General features: G+C 39.2%; 1 protein-coding gene and 1 pseudogene across 2 annotated transcripts in view; one reads left to right on the forward strand and one right to left on the reverse strand.

Annotated features, from left to right (window-relative positions):
• Nucleotides 1-505: 505 nt before the first annotated feature.
• The window catches only part of B4GALT6 (beta-1,4-galactosyltransferase 6), a 63,474-nt gene continuing 41,339 nt past the window's right edge, over nucleotides 506-22,640 (reverse strand). The window contains exons 4-9 of one of the 2 annotated variants that reach the window (XM_037032490.1): nucleotides 21,567-21,691; nucleotides 15,642-15,758; nucleotides 8,519-8,706; nucleotides 3,952-4,074; nucleotides 3,567-3,668; nucleotides 506-3,077 (exon numbers count right to left, since the gene is read on the reverse strand). In XM_037032490.1, the coding sequence (XP_036888385.1) occupies nucleotides 2,930-3,077; nucleotides 3,567-3,668; nucleotides 3,952-4,074; nucleotides 8,519-8,706; nucleotides 15,642-15,758; nucleotides 21,567-21,691 (803 nt within the window). In that variant the 3' untranslated portion in view covers nucleotides 506-2,929. The remainder of the gene's footprint in view (nucleotides 3,078-3,566; nucleotides 3,669-3,951; nucleotides 4,075-8,518; nucleotides 8,707-15,641; nucleotides 15,759-21,566; nucleotides 21,692-22,640) is intronic. The other variant, XM_037032499.1, reaches the window with a different exon arrangement.
• On the forward strand, nucleotides 10,007-11,386 carry LOC118979993 (40S ribosomal protein S2-like; annotated as a pseudogene).

Genomic DNA, 22,640 nt, shown 5'->3' on the forward strand with positions numbered 1-22,640 from the left:
AAGGTTTTCTTACTGAATACCTTTTCACAAGCTAAACCAGAAATTTAAATTGAGATTTAAAAAATATGCATTACACCCTAGTTTTTTGCAAAGATTTAAATGGCTATCACCACTACAAATTAAATACAGTGTTACTGCAAATAGGAACACTTATTCTTTTTCTACAAATAGGCCCATTAATCATTATTATTACCTTCTTCACTGAGAGGCACTATGTAACTTTCCCAGCAGTGCCACAGGGACCTTGTAATAACTCCATGTCCACTCTACATGTCTGATTTTGAGACTAAGAAATACAATGAATAAGTTATCAGAGGAGGTCTTCGTAATTTTAGAAAGGTTTCCACTTGCTTCATTTGTTTAGAAATGAAATAACACTTTTTCCATAGACATATCTCACATGGCACCTGATGGAGTAGGCAAAAATACGTGTTCGCTAATATACCCACTAAACAAAACTATAAAAAGATCATTTGAATTTGCAATATTTTTGTTAGTTTTTATGAAATAGATTTATTTTCACATAATAAACATAATTGGGCAAAACTCTGTCACAGTTATTGAAACATATAAGTCACTATAGGCAAAATTCAATTTTATGTCTGCAGTTAAAAACAAAACACAAAAAACAAACTAATAAGATGATTTTCACAGAATGACATACAACAGTCAAAAGTGAAAAAAAAAGGCAAAATATTCATGGCCCACTCCCAAAACAAAAATTACTATTAGATTTAATTTAAAAAATAAGGCAGATACTAGTAGGACTGAGTTATCTTAAAATTATACAATGTATATCAAAATGAAAAGATTCCAAAATGTGGGCACATCCACATTAAAAAACAATGTTTTCCTAATAAAATTCAGAAACAGCCCTAATTTTCCCCACAACTAAACTACTTAATTATTCCATGAATTAATTATGCTCCTATGCCCCTACTATCTCATTAGTGAACAACAAACGGTAACTTTCCCAAGTGACTTTCATTCATTACACTGAAGTAAAAAATTACATTGACTATGGAGACAGAAAATGGACAGATAAATTAAGGACAAATTTACTTTTCAGGTTTGATTTTTCCTTATTTTCAATATAAGCAAAAAACAGTAGAGACAAATATCTTGGAGGTGTTTCTAAGAAAAAAATGTGGAGAAATTCTGTTTGGTATCATAACAGAGAGCTGTCAGTTTTCTCCAAGTACAAGAATTTCATTATTTTGTGATTTGTTTTGTGGTCACTTGTGTTACCAATATTGTCATAGAAAATGCCAACTTCAAAAACTAAACTTATGACCTGAGATAAATAACCATATTTCTGTTCCAGGTGAACAATCTGTGAGGTGAATGTTATCTGAACATCTCTCAGATACAGCTTTTCGTTGTTCTTCATTGTTACTGAAGATTCACTACATAAATATACAGTTTTTCATTTTAAATTTGTGAAAATACCTTAAGATCTTTTAAAGAACCTTTGGGTAACAGTAATTGATAATTTTTAAAGTAAAAATAAGTACTTGATTTTGCCATAAAAACTTCACCGAAATTTAAGATAAAGTAATATACTAGATGTCAGGTGGTTAAGACCTGTTTTCCGAGAAGTGCCTGATAACATCAACGTATTTAAACAACTGATTACATGTTATAATATACTTCTATTAAACTATGCTTCAGTGAGGAAATTTTAATAATTAACACCAGAAATATAATTTCTTAAAAGTGAAAAAAATATAGTTTGAATGAAATTGGCCAACCCTAAAAAGAATCCTTTCCAAACTTGAAATTCTATGAGTCCGAGAATGGAACTTAAAATTTATTTTTATCTTCTAAGCATTTATCTTCATAAAAATAGAACATTTAATTTCTTATCTAATAGTATAATTCACTTGTATATTATAAGTACTATTGGGTTTTCCATATAACTCATTCTTCTAAAAAATTGTTTTAATATTTTTTAAATAAAAAATTTTGGCTCTTCTGAACTTAAAATAAAAGTGCTGTGCACTGTTAAAACAAACAAACAAACAAACAAACAAAAAACAGTGTGCAAACACACACAATCTTAGGGACATTTTTTGAGGCACAAAATCCCTGACACTTACACCAGAGGTACATGAAAGACATTTAACATGAAGAGGTCCTTTATATCATATGTCACATCACAACTTGTAAGATTTTCTTGGTAATACCCATGCAATATGCATAAACATTATGGTTGTGATTTAGCAAAATCTGATGAGATCGCAAGCCGGAAAATTATAGGTAATCCTGGCAGGAAAAAAGCTGTCTCAGCTGCTCCTTCTACCCTTTAGGACCCTACGGAAGCTGTGCCTTCTTCCACACGGAAGGCTGGAGGTCTAAAGCTCAAAACTAGTATAACAGTTTACTGTGTTAGTTGGCTGTCAATTATTGACAGTTCCTTCATTTCACACAAGGGTTAACCTTTTTTTAGTGACATAAATTTACATTGTTTTTTTTCCATGCAAATAAAAAAAAGGCCTATAAAAGTCCAATAAAGGCATAACCAACTACATGCAAAACTGTAACACATCTTATTTGTCAACAATTTCAACACATTAATTTACATCGCATATGTACAAAATATGTTTAAACAGAAATAAAGCATTCTCTTGAGTTAAATTATAGATTTCAGTATAAAAATGTTTTCTTTACAGGGAGCTCTTCACTTCCACGGCTTCTGATCTCTGCAGCACTGGCCACAGGGGTGTGTCTCTGGCAGAGGGGGGAGGAAGCAGGCTGACTGCAGACAACCCCACAGAGTACCCACGGAGGGGGCATCCTCCCACGGAGGACTGCTGGCTCTTCTCCAGAAGCGCACACAGTGACACATCCATTTGCTGACCTCCATTAAGAGTGCACTTCAAGTTTAGGGTCCAGCATTGTGGTCCATCTTGCCACACGAGCGGCTTCTTTAATAGTCTTCAATTGGAGCTAACTCTGGCGTGAGGTTTACAGATATGTTTGTATACAACCTATCAACCAGCACTTTTGGCACGTATATTAAATTGTTCAGCCCGTCGATGTACTGGCGCTCTTTTGAATACCTTAGCAATTTATACCTGCAGTGTTGGAGAGAAAAAAAGTCACAAATGCGTTCAAAAAGAAAAATCGATGGGGAATATGCTCAAGGTCATTCTTATAAATTAAAGCATTTAATGCTCTTTACAATTTTTGGTTCTCACACATAATTAAAAACCCCTCTAAACCACTGTTATAAATTAGCATTTGTATGAGTCTTAAAATGCCGCCTGAAAAAATTATTCTGCACCCTATGACTTAGACATCCTTAAGATATAAAATGCATTGTGTTTTATGTTAAGAAAACACATTTTATAGAAACAGTAAACTGGACTCTTTAATATAACATGACTACATATATATATGCAGATATATGTATATCTCTTCAAAACAAGCACAAAAATGCTAAAAAAAAACTGATATGGTCAGAAAATTCCCTTCAGAAGATTTTTGGGGTGCACTGTGTATTTTCAACCTTTCACACGTTAAATCATTCTGAACTCAGTCTCCGAAGATGCTCTTAAACCTACCGTCCTAAAAACTGGACTTCACCTCGATGATGATGAGGAATAGACTTGTACTTTCCCAGGTCTCCCTCTGGTCTTGTTACATTGTACCCAGCATAGTGAACTCTGCCATAGATGGAAGTGAAAATACAAGGAAAGAAAGCCTGACATAAGCATGGGAAACATGAGTTCAATTTAAAATGCCAAGGAATGCTCTAATGGGTGTGTCATTAACAATTTCAGAAGGCCCTCCTAGTGGGAAAAAAAGGAGAATCACAAAGTAGGATTTAGGAAGCCCCCCAGTTTTCCACCCCAAAGAATCTTCTCTTGGAATGGCAAAGTACAATTTACCTAATAGAAAGGGAATTTACAGAAATTCTGTTATTAAGCAATTTGTACCCCCACATACCTGTTCCACAGGTCATCATCTTCTCCTCCCCATCCCCAGAAGGCATTAGGAAAACCATTGATCTTCCTAAACTGCTCCACTGTCAGTCCGCTCACACCACCAAAGAACTCCTTATAGGGGAGACTGAGAAGAAAGCAGAATAGAGCACCCAAAAGTAAAATCAAAACAGTTTGCCACATGAACTCGTTTTCAGTCTTTTACACGCCTTGCAGAATATTCCCCTATTTTCCAAATAAGTAATTATGTTGATTAAATTCTTTTCTGGGAAATGGAAAGTCCTCCAGGAAACAAAATATTTTTATATTCTAGTAAAACAAGTACATCTAAATGTGTTATGTAAAACACAAAATAAAACACTTGTGGTAATTTAAATTTAATATTTAGTATTATTACATTATAATTCTCAAAACCCAGTGTTGAAAAGTGTTTATTGTTACAACAAAGTAAACTTAATTAAATCCATCAATAGCTGTCAATGCAATGTTAGATGTTCCTAAGGTAATAAAATTGTCTAAATTAATAGAACTTATTATAAACACACTATTATACAGACCTGTATAAATGTATATTAGTAGACACAAGTCTAGTATTTAATTTTAAAATGACAAGCTGCCTATTCCTATAGTATGTCTGCTTGGATTGTACTCCCAAAATTCTCCTGAATAGTTACACATACATTTATTTTTAATGTACTGATATTTAGACTAATGACTTTTTATGGAGATATAACTGACATGCAAGTATAATGTTGCATCAGTTTCAGGTGTACATCATGACTGTATGTATGTATATGTTGTGAAATACTACCAACATAAGTCTAGCTAATATTTATCACCACACATAAAAAATCCTTTTTCCTTCTGATGAGAACTTTTAGGATCCACTCTCTTAGCAACTTTCAAATAAATGTACAATAGAGTATTGCTGACTACAGCGCCATGACGTAGATTACATCCCGGAACTCGTAACTGAAAGCTGGTACCCGTGACCACCTTCAGCCACCTCACCACCCCTCCCCGCCCACCCCCAGCAATCACCAATCTGTTCTCTGTGTTTACAGGGTGGTTATTTTTAGATTCTACATAGAACTAAAATCATACAGTATTTGTCTTTCTCTGGCAAATGACTATGCTTTTAAATTTGGGTTTTATTTTCCTTACCTTTCTCTAACTCATACTCCAAGAAATTTGTCAAACTAAATTATTCATTTGGATATAGAATGGATTTCTGATACTCAGGTAGCACCCCTAGACTGCAGACTTGCGTAAATCTTGTTGGGGAGTAGCGTGCTACGGCCACTAAAAAAGCCACACCACTGTGAAGGGCCAGGAGAGAAAACACAACCATGCACAGCATCTGAAAATCAAGGTGAAGGAAATCTGACTGGGGCTGTAGCACAGTTGCCTCAGAGAAAGGGAGGAAGCCAATTTCCCTTTTTTGTTGAAGAAACTCTTGCCTCATTCTCCGTGGGGAAGAGCTATTTGCCAGCTGGGATCTTGTGTGGTCACAGAAGTAGAATAGGCAGCTCCCACATGGAACTCCAAAGTTGCAGGAAAAAGCAACCTTAGCTCCACCCTGGGCCAAAGGCACCCCAAGACTGGAGTAACAGCAACTTGTACCCCAAAGACAACCATATTGTCCCAGGTGACCTCACAGGCCCTTACTTGGGAAATTAGGATTCCTGTAATATAACTTGGGATTCAATGAACATTCTTGGTGTGGTTAAGCAACTGGTGTTTCCCACACCAGTTGGAACATTATTTTTTAATCCTTACCCAAGGATATGTGTGTTTTGATTGATTTCAGAGAGAGGGGAAAGGAGAGGGAGAGAAGGACAGAAAGAAACAATAATGTGTGAGAGAAACAACGATTGGTTGTTGACTCCCATATGTGCCCTGACCGAGAATCAAACCCACAACCTAGGTATGCGACCTGACCAGGAATTGAACCCACAACCTTTTGCTGTACAAGATGATGCTCCAAACAACTGAGCCACCTGGCCAGGGCCAGTTGGATTATTCTTGCCCAGGCCAGTGATTTGGGAGAATCCTGAGATCAGCAGATGTGTGTGTGTGTGTGTGTGTGTGTGTGTGTGTGTGTGTGTGTATTGACACGTCTACATTGGCAAGCACATTAATTCCACTTATTGTTCTGCTTAAGTGGCAATAATCAAGTGGACTATACCCAGGATGAAAAACATTAGATAAAATGAAAGCAGAATAAACTAAAAAAATAGAAAATGGGAGTTCAAGCAAGCAGATCTCTAGTAGTGTTTACCTCACACTGTCCACAGGGGGAAGGGCACCAGTCTGGGGACCTGGGCTTCCCGGTCAGCAGCCATAGGAGTGCAGACATCATTTCTGGGCAGAGAAGCTCCATCAGGCTTTGTCCCGGCTGAAGTCTGCACTACTCAGCCACACCCTGACCTGCCACCCTCTTCCTAAGCATTCTAATGTCCAAACTTCCAATACACCCTAGTCACCCCAGGATTAATCTAGGTAGATATGAGTATTTTACTCATAGGAAATTATGACCTTTATGATATTTTTAAGTGAAAATCAGTTACACTGAATCTAACTGGACTCCAGCAGGCCAACCAAAATTGCTGCCAGAAGTGCAACAATTCCTAAAACCAGACCCTAAACCTGAGTGACCTTCCCAAGGGGGTGCCAGACTTGGAGTTCAGATACTGTGGTATCAAGGAAAAGACTTCCTAATGACAAGAACCACCAGCAAAACAAGGAAAAGCTATTCTTTTCCTGTTTCAGTGCTGATTCACCTGGGCATGTTGTTGCCTCTCTCCACCTGCAGATCGGGCAAGCAGGCTAAGCATTCACATTGGAATTACCTCCCCAGCTCCTCTGTTTTATCTCCTCTCCAATTCCATTAGTCAGTGAAAACCATGATCTCTTTCCTAGATCATACTTGCATGCTTTCATGTTGATTTAAGTTACTGTCACAGCGTCCCACAGAATGGGAGAACATTCACCAATACATCTGATGAGGAGTTAATATTAAAAATCTATAAAGAACTCATATAACTCAATGCCCAAAAAAACCGCAATTCAATTAAAACATGGGCAAAGGACCTCAATAGACAATTCTCTAAAGGACATACAGATGGCCAACAGACATATGAAATGATGTTCAGCATCACTAATCATCAGAGAAATGCAAATAAAACAACAAACAGCAAGTGTTGGTGAGGATGTGTAGAAAAGCGAACCCTTGTGCACTGTCAGTGAGAATGCAGATTGGTGCAGCCACTATGGAAAGCAGTATGGAGTTCCCTTAAAAAATTGAAAATGGACCTGCCTTATCACCCAGTGATTCCACTTCTGGTGTATATACGAAGAAATCCAAAACACTAATGCAAAAGAGTGTATCACCCTTGTGTTCACTGCAGCATTATTTACAATGGCCAAGACATGGAAACAACCCAAGTGCCCATCAATAGATGAGTGGATAAAAAAGCTGTGATATATACATATGTATATATAGAGAGAGATATATAGATATATATAATGGAATATTACTTGGCCATGAAAAAGAATGAAATTTTACCATCTGTGACGACATGAATAGGCATAGAGGATATTATGCTTAGTGAAATAAGTCAGTCAGAGAAAGACAAATACCATACTTCACTCACATGCAGAATCTAAAGACCAAAATAAATAAACTAGCAGAGCAGAAACAGACTCACTGACACAGAGAACAGACTGATGGTGGTCAGAGAGAGAGGTCGGGAGACTGTGTGAAAACACCGAAGGGACTGAGAAGCACAGACTGGCAGTTACAAAACAGTCGTGGGGATGTAAAGTGTAGCACAGGGAATATAGTCAGTAATGTTGCAATAACTGGATGCTGTCAGGTGGGCACTGAAATACCAGGGGGAACACTCTGTAAAGTATGTGACTGTGTAACCATTACGCCGTACACCTGAAACTAATACAAAAATAATACTGAATGTAAACAGTAATTGAAAAAATAAAAAATAAAAAGTGACTCTCACAGCTTCAATGACTGTTTACAATTCAGGTATCTCTAGTCAGAGAATAAAAAACTTTCTTCTTATTAAAACCATGTCAAGAATCCATAGTCGAGGAAGGAGAAGACACACTGCAGGAGAGAGGACCTTCCCTGCACTGAAACATCACCAGAGAAGGGAAGCAGAAGGGAGACAACAGGTGCTGCTACCCACACGGGGCAGGCCCAGCACGTGGGATCACACCGCAGTCCTACGGATGGGTTCCACTACTCCAGTGAAGGAGGAAACCAGTGTTCAGAGATACAAGTACCTGATCAGCTCCTATAACTGTTCAGTGTGGAAACCAGAAGTTAAGTCCACACTTGCTTGACTGCAGAAACCAGGCTCTTTCCCACCACACCACACAAACCTCTGCATGTGGAAGAACCTAGTGCTGGACAAGCGACTCTACAGCCTGGCTCCCTGTGAGGGTGGGTTGCAACTAAACACAGTCTTCAGGCTTCGAACAATCTGACACAGGCACATAATGATGATGCCGTTTTTTATACAGTACAAGGAAGACTGCACATTACTTACATATACATGTATTTATCCAGCTTTGCTGCAAAATGACGTGGCATTTCTCCACACCCGTAATAGTTCCGGTCATTTTCGGGTAGGTGGTCCACATCGTGGAAGATTACGCAGTCCCACACGCCGTCTTTCATGGCCTCCTTGAAGCCCACGTTGAAGAGCATCGCACGGTTAAACGGCTGTGTGCCGGTCTTCACAGGGACAAAACACAGAAATGCTACTCAGGCTCTGCCTCTGACTTTTTTCTAAATTTTTCTAACTTGTTGAAGCATGGTCAAATAATACATACATCTGAATTCAACAGATAGCATGATAAACATACTTCAGGATTTTCAAATACACCATTTAAATTCACTTGCATTATTTTTTACTTCAATGCATTACTTGCATTAGTTTATACTTCGATAGATTACAATAAATTATTATCTAGTACACTGGTTCATCATCCCATTCATGTCATGAGAGCATTCATGTTTCTATTTTACTTCAAATACATCAAGGCATAGATTACTTATGACCAGAAACAAATAAAGCCATTAGAAATTATACAGGTTGCATATTTTTAGTGAAGCTTTCCAAACTGCCACGAAGGCTAAGAGAAGCAAACAGTAGCCCTTCTCTTACATAACAAGGCCAGGGAGGGCTAACCGTGATCACTGATGCTTATAATAAAGACAAAAACACTTTCAGAGACAAAAACAACTGACACTTGTTACACAAAACCCAACTTCATTACAAAACCATTTTCCTTTATTACTGAAGAAAATACATAAAATGCCTGGGCAACCAACAGTTCCCATTTTTATGATTCTTACTCATAATAAATACCAAGAGTATTTATGAAACCAAAAAGTGGAAACGTGTTACATATCCAGAACCTAATTTTCTATATTATAACCACTTACCTTTCTTTATGAAGGAAATTATATTAAGGTGCATGGACAATAAGAAGTTTCATTCTGTATCCAAAGAAAATTAAACAGCAATTACCCAGGCCTTAGCAATAATTCTCAAAATCATTTCCAAAACAAAACAACAGCGGATGACGGAGGTGAATGAATTACACTATGTAGTTTGCACTGAAATGCTGCCTGGAGAGTGAAAAATTACTGATTTTCATTCCTGGGTCCTGCTCTAACTGGAGGTAATAAAACTTTTTACAGCTTCTTTCTTCATCAGTGAAATGGAGAGGATACAAGAGAAAGGAAGTTAAATTATAATGTTATTACTGGTGCATCAACATCAGCTTGAATTACTTTCCTTTAGGGCTTTAAAGATTGCTTTCATCGCTCCTTCTCCGAGTAAACAAGGGGCAGGTGACACAGCCGCTGCAGGAGGGCCCTGCAGTGGGAGGCTGGGTGTCCCGGGAGGCCTCTGTGCAGCATCTGGCAGCAGGGTGCGAGCCAGGGTAGGCGGGGGTTAGGGTCAGGTTAAGGCCGCAGAACTCACAGAGGCAAGGCCGGAGACAAGGAGTGGGTCCCTGTCAGCAGACTGGGCCGCCTGGTCATGAAGATCGAGTCCCTGGAGGAGATCTATCTCTTCTCCCTGCTGTCAAGGGATCGGAGACCATTGCCTCTTTCCTGGGAGCATCCCTCAAGGACGCGGTTTTAAAGACTGTGCCTGTGCAAAAGCAGACACAAGCAGGCCAGAGGATCTGATTCAAGACATTTGTCACCATCGGGGACTACAATGGACATGTTGCCTGAATATTAAGTGTTCAAAGGAAGCAGCCGCTGCTATCTATGGGACTGTCGTCCTGGCCAAGTTCTCTATTGTCCTCGTGCTGTGAGGCTACTGGTGGGACCAGATCTGTAAGCCCCAGACCGTCCCTCATAACATGACTGGGCGCTATGGCTCTGTGCTGGGAGCCTCATTCTTGCCCTGAGGCACTGGTATCATGTCAGCCCCTGTGCCCAAGAAGTCACTACTGATGGCTGGTATGGACGGCTGCTCAGCCAGGGGCTGCACTGCCACCCTGGGCAACTTTGCCAAGGCCACCTTCGATGCCATCTCTAAGACCTACAGATTTCTCACCCCAACCTTTGGAAAGAGACTGTGTCCACCACGTCTCCCTACAGGAACTCACTGACTGCCTTGTAAAGACCACCCCCACCCCAGGGCTCCTGAGCAGAGGACGTGGTCTCCAGCTGTGGCTGCCACATGGTTTTATACAGAAAAAATAATTAAGCCTGTTAACAAAATGTTTTCATTAAATGTAGACATAATACCTAATGGCTTATAATAAAAATAGAAAGTTTCATGCCTTACCCATCTTCACCCTCCAAAAGCAATACATTTGAACTCTTCCAGCATCTTATTCTGGTACTTATCTCCATGCTTCAAGATAATGAGAGTTCTGATTTGTCCTTGCGTCATTAACTTCAGACACTGTCTATAACTCCTTATCATAGCTGTGGGGGATTTATACTACCCAACTCACGGCCTCTCCATCCATTCTCCCAATGTACGGAGTTGTATCATAACTTTAGTTAAATAATGAGTGTAACAGGAGGGTGACAGAAATATTTCTTGAGTACTGAGCGAATGACGATTACTTTTCTTTCTCAAACTAGAATTAGTAACTGTGTTCTGTCTTCTTACCTTCTGTAGAACTATTATTACTTTGTACAAAAGCCCCAGTAATTATGCCCTCTATCTATTAATAATTGATGAAATCACCCACCAGCTCCTTCACCCACTCACCCCGTCCATGCCAACGCCCACTGCCCTCGGTTCTGGTGCCGGTCCGGACCGGTCTGACCACGCACAACTACCAGTCACCCTGGCACTTCTCCTTCACCCTGTAGCTCATCTGGAGCCGTGGCCTGGCTTTCTCAGTTTGCTGAGGCACGTCTTTCAGCGGCCGTCTAAGGAAGGGCCCGTGACAAAACTGAAAACGCCCTCAGTCTCTCCTCCCACGTAACTGACATTTACCTGGGTGGAAAATTCTAAGTTGAAGATTACGCTCCCCTAGAATTTTAAAGGCATGGCTCCACAGTCTTCTAGCCACCAGCACTGCTGCGAAGGATCATATCGTTATGGTATATAACCATTGGTAATTTTTCCTACAGAACCTTTTCAGTCTCTTCCCTTTTCCATTTGTATTCTAAAATTTCAAAATAATCTGTCCCGCAGTGGCTCTATATTTTACTCAGGTGTGCACTGGGCCTCTCTAATCTGAAGACTCATAGCTTTGCTTCTGGGAAATTTTCTTATCTTTTTGATTACTTTCTCCATTACCTTCCACTTTTCTCTGATATATTTTTCCAGAACCCTAATCAGTGAGCATATTAGTTACTTACGGGTGTGTAACAAATCACAGCAAGACTCGGCGGCTAAAAACAGTCGTTTATTACACTCACAGTATCTGTGGATAGGGGATCCTGACAGCACAGGTGCCTTATCTCTGCTCCACGATGGCCGGGCCTCGGCCCAAGGACCCGTTTCCAAGGCAGCTCACTCACGTGGCCAGCAAGATGATGCCGGCAAGTCAGTTCCTCTCCTTGAGCGTCCTCATGACAGGGCAGCTGGCTTCCCAGGGTGAGTGACCCACCAAGGGTGAGTGACCCAAGAGACCAAGGCAGAAGCAGCAATGTCATTGATGACCTAGCCTCCAAAGTCACATGTGTTACTCCACAGTCTGCTGCCCATTCTAGGGAAAGTTCTCTTTCAGTTCTTACATTTTCAATAATTTTCTTGTTCTAATTATTCTTTACAGTGTCCTGTGGTTTGTTTGTTTGTTTGTTTGTTTGTTTGTTTTGCTTCATGGGTTCATTATCTTTCCTTTATTCTCTGTGGATATTGATCATGAGTTTCCGGTGTTCTTTTCTTAGATTTCCTCTATCCCTTCCAAAGTCTCTATTTTTTTCACACTCCCTTTTATTTGATTGGTTTTGTCTCTTCTCTTGGAGGCTTTCTTCAAAATCTGAGAACCCTCGGCTGCCCATTCATGTCTGAGAGTCAGGCACTTAAAAAGCTGAGGGAAACAGCCCCACATGTATGTGAGGACGGTGGCATACTACTCTTAACACTAATACCACACACCACACACACCTACACCATACACCACACGCAGGCGTGTGCATGAGCAAATCCCTAAACCAAACGACAACCACAAAGCCCCGTTCCTCTCCTGCAGCCTCTTCTGCATTCCACACACGTCCACAGCTCGGAAAATGGCAACACCCTTGTGCAAGACAAAAACTCTGGCACCAATGTTAACTGGCCTCCACTGTTCACGCTGCGCATCTGACCCTTCAGCAAAAAATGTCAGTTCTAAACCCAGTGCGGTCCCAACCCAACCACTGCTCCCCTCCGCCCACGGCAGCTCAAGTCAACATCTTTCCTACCCGAACAACTGCAAAAGCTTTCTAACTGGTGGTGTTTTAGCCCTTGTCCCCCTCGGTCTATTCTCTGAATAGTCATCTTATTAAAACAACAGACCGTGTCATTCTTCTACTCAAAACCCACCATAGTCTTCCAATCTCATGTGGGATCCGAGTTCTCACCCTGGCCTGTTCAGTCCTTCACTAACTGCTTCTCATCCCCTCTGATTGCCTCCCCAACATTCCCTTCCACTTATCACTCTAGCAAGACTGACCTTATTGCCCATACACACTGTGCATCTCCTGCCAGTGCACGCCCCCCAACATCAGCATAGCTTGCTGCTCTACATCACGCAGGGCCACTCCAACCTCACCTCTATCGGGAAGCCTTCCTGAATTCTGTGTATGAGAAAACACATCTCTTTCCCCTTATTTTGCCCTGAGTGATACCTGATATATCACACAATTATTTACTGCCTGTCTCTCTCCTTGAAAACAGGAGGTGCCTTTCCTGCTTTGTTCTCTTCTGTATCTGCTTTGTAGGTAGGTAGGTAGGAAGGAAGGAAGGAAGGAAGGAAGGAAGGAAGGAAGGAAGGAAGAAGGGAGGGAGGGAAGGAAGAAAGGAAGAAAAGAAAGGAGGAAAAGAAAGAAAAGGAAGGAAGGAAAAAAGAAAGAGAAAAAAAGAGGGCTTCATTGAGGTCATAAAGTGATAAATAAACTGGCCTTTTCCTATAGAAACTTTCAAACACATGGAGTTGGGCATCTTTTTTCTGGGGCTAATCTATTTTTCTAATGAACACATCACTCATGCCTTGCCTCAGCTGGAGAAGTTGAGGAGGCTCATACCTAACTGCTGGCTTGAAAAAAGCCAGGCTGACCACTGCAGGCTGATGTGACCTTTGCAGGCTGATGTGACTCCTCTGTTTCAAGGCCTCACAGGACCGCTCTGTCAGCACGGTCAGTGTATGTCTCCGGCGAGTAAACGTTTTATACACCACAAGATACAAATGAATAATCACCTGGCAACACAAGCAAAAATGAGGAACTGGGGACTTGATTGTTTTCTAATCCAACTTTCAGACAATCCCCTTACTTTAGCCCAATGTTTTACTCCATCTTCGGTGATGGCTTTTGAGATTGACAGGGGTTTGTCCAGGGAATTGATTCATTTCTTTTCACAATCACCCTCACCACACACATGGGTTTTAACAGCCTCTACCCTGCGAAGGGAACCGCCAGCGGTCTGTCTGCTTCTTGACTTCCAGGAATGTGCTGGAATCTCCTAAGTACTTCCATCTCTTTGCCCTCGTGGTTTAATAATGTTTTAAAAGTTTTTCTTTCGTTCTCATTTTAGAAAGGAGAAAAGGCAAACGTGTGTGCAATCTCCCTTACTCAAAACTAGGAGCTCTGAGCTGCTCTTCAATTGCTCATCACTTCCGGGCACGAGTCCAGCAGGAAAACGGCTCTTCTATTTCACACGCGGTAAAGATGTTAGTGCTCAAAACTACGCACTGTCAAATACACCAGCCTGAATTAATATCGATCGAGGCTGGGGTTCTGACTTACGAGGTTTATAAAATATAAATCTCAGTTGCTCTGTACAGATTTCTTTGTCGAATGCACAAAATAATTCAATGAGGCTGGACTCTCAGGAGAATACGCCTTTAAAAACACGGAGGCTGAGAGCTCACCTCCCAACACATTATGAAGATTGAAATTTTAAAAAAAGGAAACTAGCAGTTGATAAACTGTCCTAGAAGTTCATAACTATGGCTATCATGAAAGTAGCTAGTTTTTTATGTATTACCAGGTTTAAAAAAGTCAGTTTTCATAGTGTAGGTTATTACATAAAACGTACACCTGTGCCATGTACTGTATGGTCATTGTATGCACTGGGAACAAACCTTAAAGGGTGATCTCCACACACAGAATTATAACAGTAAGTTGTATTAAAAACCAAGTATTTCCAGGGGAATAAACAGAGGAAGAAGCTAAGAGCAAGAAATTAAAAAAAGGAATAAAAGATTTCTTAGAATAAACTACACAGAAGCTGGCAGAACACATTAAATATTATAATCTTAGAAATAAAATTTGAATATTTTGTTCCCCAAAAAACCAGCATCCAGTAATATAAAATAGGTCACTTTCTGACTATTGATATACAAGGAAATATACTTTTAGTCAAGTTTAGTGTGAGGGGGAAAAAAAGGGAAGATCAGGATAAAATGAGTTCATTGATGTCCAAACTACAAGTATCCAAATTATATGTATTTGAGACACACACACAAAAAATGTACCGCTTTAGAAATGCTACATAGAAATCAGTGATAAAATCCAGCAAGTGCCCTAGTGCTTGGGAGCTGGGGTGGGGGAAAAGACCAAGGAAGAAATCAAACATGACATTTTGAATGTAAAATTAGATAATCACAAAGGTGGGGAAAAATAGAAGTATGGAAAATATTTCCAAAGGGTTCAAATAAGACAAAGAAATTGTGCATATAAAATACTGAGACAATAAAGATATTTACAGAGAAAAAAATTAGCTGATCATACAAAGAAAAGAGAAAAAATTTTACCTAGGTAAGATATAAGGTGACTTAAAATGACATCAGTACATCAACTGGCAAGTGGACTGAAAAAATGTGGTCTACACCATAGAAGCTGAGTCCAAAAGTCAGTTTTATCCAAATATAAAACCAAGGATTTGAGTTACCTTAAGCTAAATATTTTTAATGACACCATATCTAAGGGTTTTATTGCATCGTGGTAGACTTGGTTACCATTTAGAAGAATATTCTCACCTGTTCAATGACATAAAAAGCAAATTCCAGCCGCTGTTTCTGGAGCATTGGAATCAGATGCAAGAAAAAAATTGGAAGATGTTCATGGCGATTACGGAAGGGAATGAGAACGGCCACCTTTAAAGGAAAATAGTGACATATGTAAATAACGTAACCACCAGCCATAGAGGTAAAGATGAATACTAATCCTTACAAATTTACCATGTTTTAAAGACACACCCTTATGAATTTTCCCACCAGAGGTTTCACAGTGAGCAACACCAGACATGGCCCCTGCCTTCGGGAGGCCCGAGCCACTGATGGTCTTGTGGACCTGGAGGGGCATAAATGGGCTCCGAGGGCCGTGCTGCGCGTTGTGATCTTTACTCTGTGGAAACCATGACAAGTCACGGAAAGACTGAAAAAGAGTGATGCCAGCAGAGGTGGGAACGGCAGAGACTACTACGGAGCACTGAGTGTAGAAAGCCAAAGTGGATTCGGGGAGATGGTTTGAGATTCACGTGATGGTTGAGACAAGAGGTGACGACAGCTTAAACTGAGGTGAGGCTGAAGAAGAGAGACGCGTGTTGTTTTGAAACACTTGAACAACAAGTAAAATAAAATTTAATAAAAAGTAAATAGACAGGACTTGTTTATGAATGAGATATGAAAAGTGAGGGAGAGGGATGTGTCAAGAGTAACTTCTAGGTTTTCAAGTAGATCATAAATAGTAACTTTATCGTGTTTAAGTTGAATTTAAAAGAAACAGCATGTTAAGTATCTATTATCCTACACATGGCTTATCTGGCCTAGAGATATTTTTAAGAAATATAACAGATGTGTCATGGAATATACATGACATTTTATATTATATTAATATTTTTCACTTAACCCAAATGCACAAGTAAATTTTTGCTATATTTTATGTTTATTTCAGTGGTAGGAAAATATTCAGGTTAAAATAAAACTGACAGAGTTATGTTAAAAATGTTGAGCTTAACAAGAAAGATCACATAAGCAGCACAGAAAATAGAAAAATTTATCCTTGATAAATTCAAGAAAAAAATTATTTATATATAATCCCTCCCAAAAGAAAAGCAATGTATATGGGAATTAGAATGGTTTCTCAGTAGATCAATCTTTTATGCAACAGAAAAAACATTTCTTGGAACTACCAAAATCAAGACTAGAAAACATCATCTATGTTAAATGTTTTAATATAACATGAGAATAAATGAATAATTATCAATCAACTTATATCCTCTCTTTTCTAAATTTAAACTGTGCCATATAAGCCAAGTCACCCTACAATTCAGTTTGCCCTTGAAATAGCTAAAATATTTTCTAAATATTATCTCTTAGACATTTCTGATCTAAGCTGGCTTGAGTATAATTATAAATTTTCTAATAAAAAAACTAAAATTGAAATAAGTTTCTTACACATTATAAATGACAAAACCACTGGATTTTCAAAGAATATAAGTCAAAATATATGTAATTAAAATTTCTGTGTCACTCTACATTCTGGATTTTTAAACACAATCTAAATCGGCTATTACAAATTATTTAAGAACATTAAATCTGGAATTTATTAAAATTTCACATCTACCAAATAAATCTGACTAATGAATGAATAAATGTAAATAATTGGGAGTGCACACATTTAGGACCTAATCCTAGCTGTAAAATCAGGACATGGCATTAGACACAGCCAATAAAAAATAGTAACATCTACCTGTGTATTTTATATTACCAGAATCATAAATGTGAGAAAATGTTAAATTGTTAAAATAGTTTTATTTAGAGCAAACAAGAGATGACTTAGTAAAATTAAAGCTGTCTAAACTAGAAACTCCAGCACTAATTTCCCCTTAGTGCTCACGGGATAGCAGGAGAATGGCACTCTGAAACTGATACTTCCATGTGCACTTTGTTCTGTATTTGCTAAGTGGTGGGAACTGCCAGCCCCACTCTGGATCCCATTCCCTTTTGGTTTGCTCCATGAGAACAACCCCCACCCCCCCAACAGACCCTTCCACACCCACAAGTGGGTGTTACTGTGGGTGCTGGGCACTCCCTGCTCATTGGGAACCTGCTGCTGTGCTCATCAACTATGAGTGTATTCAAGGAACGTCCAATCAATACAGCTCCCAGAGCAGTCCAGGGACCCCTGGATTAACTCTTAGGGTACAAAAAGTAAAAGGAGAGGAAGGCATCAGATAGTGAGTGCAGACCCCTCCCACTGACCTTATCTGAAGTGTATGAGTCTGATAACGTCTACTGAAAGAAGGATCAAGTCTGCCCTTCCCAGGTTTTAACTAGCCGCAAGTTGCCTGCCTCAGACATAACAAAAATGGGCTATTAAAGCAGTGAAGGTGAATTATGGATGTAGGGGAAGAGGCTATTCAATAGCTTCAGAGTCCATATTATTTATACAATTAGGCTGAGTGTTTATATAAACAAAATAAAGGCGAAGTCATAGTTCTTAACACAGTAATTTCTTCAACGAAGCATTTAAAATATCAAGAGCTGTTCTTGTTTTCACTCTTACAAAGAAACTGAGAATGTCATAAGAGAAAAAAAATTACCAGTGCCTTGGCAAATTCAAATAAGCAAAAGTATTGTTTTAATAGCAAATCAATGACCACATTTTAATGAGACAGTTATCAAAAATTTCAAATGGTATGCCCAAAGCAAGGTTTTTATTAAAATAAAGGTGGATAGTTATCTTAAAATTTCACTCGGCATGTCCCTTCCTGTGGCTGTGGATGACACTCTCAATAGTTTACAATTTATCGTCTGGACAAAGAAGATCTCAATGTTCTGTGATCATTTATTTCAAGGTTTAATAGCCTTTGTCTCAGGACAATCTTCGTTACATGTGCCCTGATTTGGTGTTTGAGCTGCTCTCCCGCTGACGCATCTGCAGTGGGGGTAGAGAACGTCTGGTCATTACGTTCTGAAAAACAACGCTTCATCTTCATGAATCTCTCCTCCCCTCCTCTATTCAAGCAAAATTATCCCATCGGTCTGCTCCCACTTTAAAACCACTAACCTCATTGAGTTTACGCATCTATTCTTTGTCCTTGCTTATTTTCTCTTGTCCTTACCATGAAGAGATTAGTAAAAATATATGGTGTTTACTACCTAAATTTCACCTACCAAGTTTTGGTCCTACTTTTAAACCTCAAGTGCACCTCCAGCTACAGTGTCCCTAAATGCCCCGGCTTCAGACTAGCAGACTGTAAGGGCACACTAGCTGTCTACTCCTAAGACGAAATGAAACAGAAGCTACCAAGCTCTCATTCTCCTGTGGCATTTTCAGGTCCACCCTCCTCTTCCTCCTCATCTCCAGTGCCTACAGAAGCTTCTCAAACAGGAGGTACTTGATTTAAAAAAAAAAAAAAAGTTCTTGTGTCTTCCCAACAATAAGCTCAGAATGAGTTCCACAACCTTCATTTTTGCCAAACACCCCAGGTAGTTCTGCAACGGCAGCTAAAACCCATCTTTGAGGAACCTTAGACTAGAGATGGAACTCCAGGCCTCTGAGTTGATAATAGCATCCAACAGCTGCTTGGTTCTTTCAGCCTTTGAGTTTAGGCTGAAAAGGTGGTTCAGGCCCTACCCAAACCCTGCATGGAAAAGCAACATCACAGGTATAGTGATCCATCTTCTATTTCCTTTAGAAATAAACATGGAACCTCTACTGGATCTTCTCCTTGAAACTGAATTATTCAGAAATACCTAGGAACTGCTGAAATCACTGCTTTTAGAAGATCTCAGTTCCAATTAACTAGCCATCGATGTATTAATTTTAAAAATTTTAACCCTCAAATATCAAAATCAAGTTGGTAGCAGATGTTTAATATAAATCTAGTTATTCCTTCTTTCCCTCCTCTGAACTCTGTTCCGAGACTAGAAGGGGACACTAGTCCAGTGGAAACGGGCGGGGGGGGGGGCGCTAACTTAACTAAACGTGGCAAGGAGAGGCCACCTCCGAATGATCTCGGGATTTCCTCTCACACCTTTAACTGCATAGCTCAGAACAAGACACGGTATTCTCAGTGGAGTCTTTGCAAAGCTGAAGCACTACCATGCAGTTCCTAAATGAAATAAGCTAATATTTCAATTCCTGAATGAGCTTGCTCCTAGGAGCTTCACTTTTAACACTGTTGTCCACTGATTCACATGGAGTTGATAGTCTATTAAAATCTCTGAGTTGGAGCTACTTATGTGTGATAATACCTGTCTCCTGGAAAATGAGAAAAAACAAACCATAAAACTTAAAACCCAATGTCTGATATAGAACGCTGGAGAAAGGACAAGAATACTTAATTTCTGTAATCCCAAATTCTTCTACTGTGATGCACCACAGTGTGCATCTGTGTGGGGTACTGTTACATATACAGTACCCCACACAAACATATGTCTGAGGACCAAGCTCCTTGCTAACCCCCAGCCTTTGGGACCGAGTATGCTTTTGTTCCATTAGCATCCAACACACTGCTCATCCCCAAGAAAAAGAACTTATTTAGCCAGGATATTTTTAAAAAGTGTAATTATATAAATTGGGCAACATTATATATACAAATATGTGAAAATTTAATCATGAAATATAAAAAGACTCATTTATTAGCCAAATTTGATCTGGGAAATAACATAAAATAATTGGAAAACAATGTTTCGCCAAAATTTGTATGGGAATCCATTTAAGCAGCTTTACAACTTAACGGGGCATTTATTTGTCACACAAACTCAGTTCAACAAAACCAGGTTTAGTGCTTACCTTATGCAGGGTGGGCAAAAGTAAGTTTACCGTCGTAATACAAATGAGACAATAATTAATAAATAATAATACAAGAATAAACTCTGTTTTTACGTACGCACAACTGTCAACCTCCAACGGCCCACCCTGGTATGTGGCAACACGCTCTGTGTTAAGAGTGCAGATATAAATAGTACACGTCCCCAAACACAAAGAACTCAAGGTCAATTAAGTAGAAGACCTTAATCACAAGCTTAACAGCACAGAATTCTCCTTCCCAACAGTGATTTCTTTTATAGTAAACAGAAAAACCCGCAAATATTTCAGCAGAACACTAAGATTTTAAAAGAGAAATTAAAAAACCATTCCCAGATTAAGGTTACATCACAGTCCTTTAGGACATAACCTTTGATTTAATCATGCATAATTTTCACTTGAACTATGCCAATTATTGCCTACTAAACCACAATAACAGCCAATGAATAAACACCTAACCAATTTCCTAGTATTGAGAGCAAGTCGAGTCTAAACCATGGTTTTCAATTATTTTTAAGCAGCAGAAGCAGGCCTTCTCCCACATGGTTTTTCAAATAAAACGTTGAGTAGAATTCTGACATTAAAAAAAAAAGACAAAAAGTTTGTGCTCTGCCTTCTGAAACAGAGGTGAAGAGCCCAAAGTTCTGCTTTTTGTCTCACAATGACCTCTGAGTGGCCTCCTTAGAATTCTGGGACTCAAGGAACAGAGCTTGAAAACCACAATGCCAGACCCGGCTGGAAATGAAGACATTAATACGCTCTCCACAGCTCTCACCGGCTCCCGGACTTGGTGGGGCGATGCTTGCAAGCGTCAGTAATCATTAGGCACAGTTGCAGGCCGCCGAGAAATCAGAGTCGCTCTGTCAAACAGAATAGGACTGAAAAGAAAACCTGTTACCGGGACCTCTAAAACTGGTGATAACGCATGAGTGTATATTTTGTATATGCATAGGGGCAGTTTCAGTCCTCATAAGAAGCACTATTAAATCACATTTGAACTGTAAATACCTACACATTAACTATAAAAATGTTGATGTCTTAAATTTATCAAGACTTAAAGGTATTTCACTACATAGGCTCAATGAAGCACACTTTCCCCCAAATGCGCAGAAATGTCACATTATTTATGAGAAAATTTACCTCACCTTCCATCTGGGTTTACAGTCTTTAGGTCTCCAGTGACCTCCGGGCTCAATATCTAAATCCTTGGAGAAGAGTTGATGAATTTCATCAAAACTGACTTCACTTACATTGACATTGAGAAATCCTCCTGGAAAGTCAAAAGCATGAAGAACTGTTTTAATATTTTTTGCCTTAAAGATGAAGTAAGGCGAGCCAGCAGTCAGTGAGGTAACTGGCAGAACACAGCTGCCAAAACAATACAGTTTAGTCCTGTTAACACCACATAATTGTTCATATCACCAGCTTTCAATTTTAGTTTGGATGATAAATTATATGGTTACACTATTATTATCTTTACTAAATCAACCAGAAAAGTCCAATTGTTTAAACTTTTTGGTTTTGAATAATGAATATTTTAACGTTCTTTGGGAAATGTTTGCATGTCATTACAGCTTAGCACATCATTACAACTTAACTATATAAGTATTTAAAAAGTATTTTTAATTTCAACATAGTCACCATAGAAGACATGATAACACAGTACAAAAGAGTTAATTAAGCAGTTTAGATTGACTGGGAACTGAATCCTGGCTTCTGTCTATTGGGGAAATTATTTAACTTTTCTGTGCCTCAGTTTCACCAGCAGTAAAAGGCAATGGTAATGCCAGCCCCCAAGCAGTGTATCCATTAGGTGACACAGTGTATGCGAATGATCAAGGACAGTGCCAGCACAAAGGTACACACATTCAATAAATGTCAGCTACCATTACTGTCATCTACTTTGCTTAAGAGAGAATATCTGCAAACACAATTCTGCAGATTTATTTTGAGCGCCCACCCACCCCCATCTCCCCTTGATATGCAAAATTGAGGACTTCTAAAATACTCCTGGTCTACTAGGCACTCACTCTACAAATTAACAAGTAAGGCATGGTATTACTGAAGGTGTTTTAACTAATAGATTTTCTGTATACCATCAAAATAGGAATGAATCTTGGCTAGAAAATCATTTCCATTAGCTTAATTAAAACAAATCGAAGAACAGAACTAAGTTCTTTCTAGCCTCTTCATCTCATAAAATAGAAACCAATAAATGC

This window comes from Sturnira hondurensis, unplaced genomic scaffold (genome assembly GCF_014824575.4).
Source record: "Sturnira hondurensis isolate 20B ecotype Veracruz unplaced genomic scaffold, ASM1482457v3 Scaffold0001872, whole genome shotgun sequence".
NCBI classification, from domain to species: Eukaryota; Metazoa; Chordata; class Mammalia; order Chiroptera; family Phyllostomidae; genus Sturnira; species Sturnira hondurensis.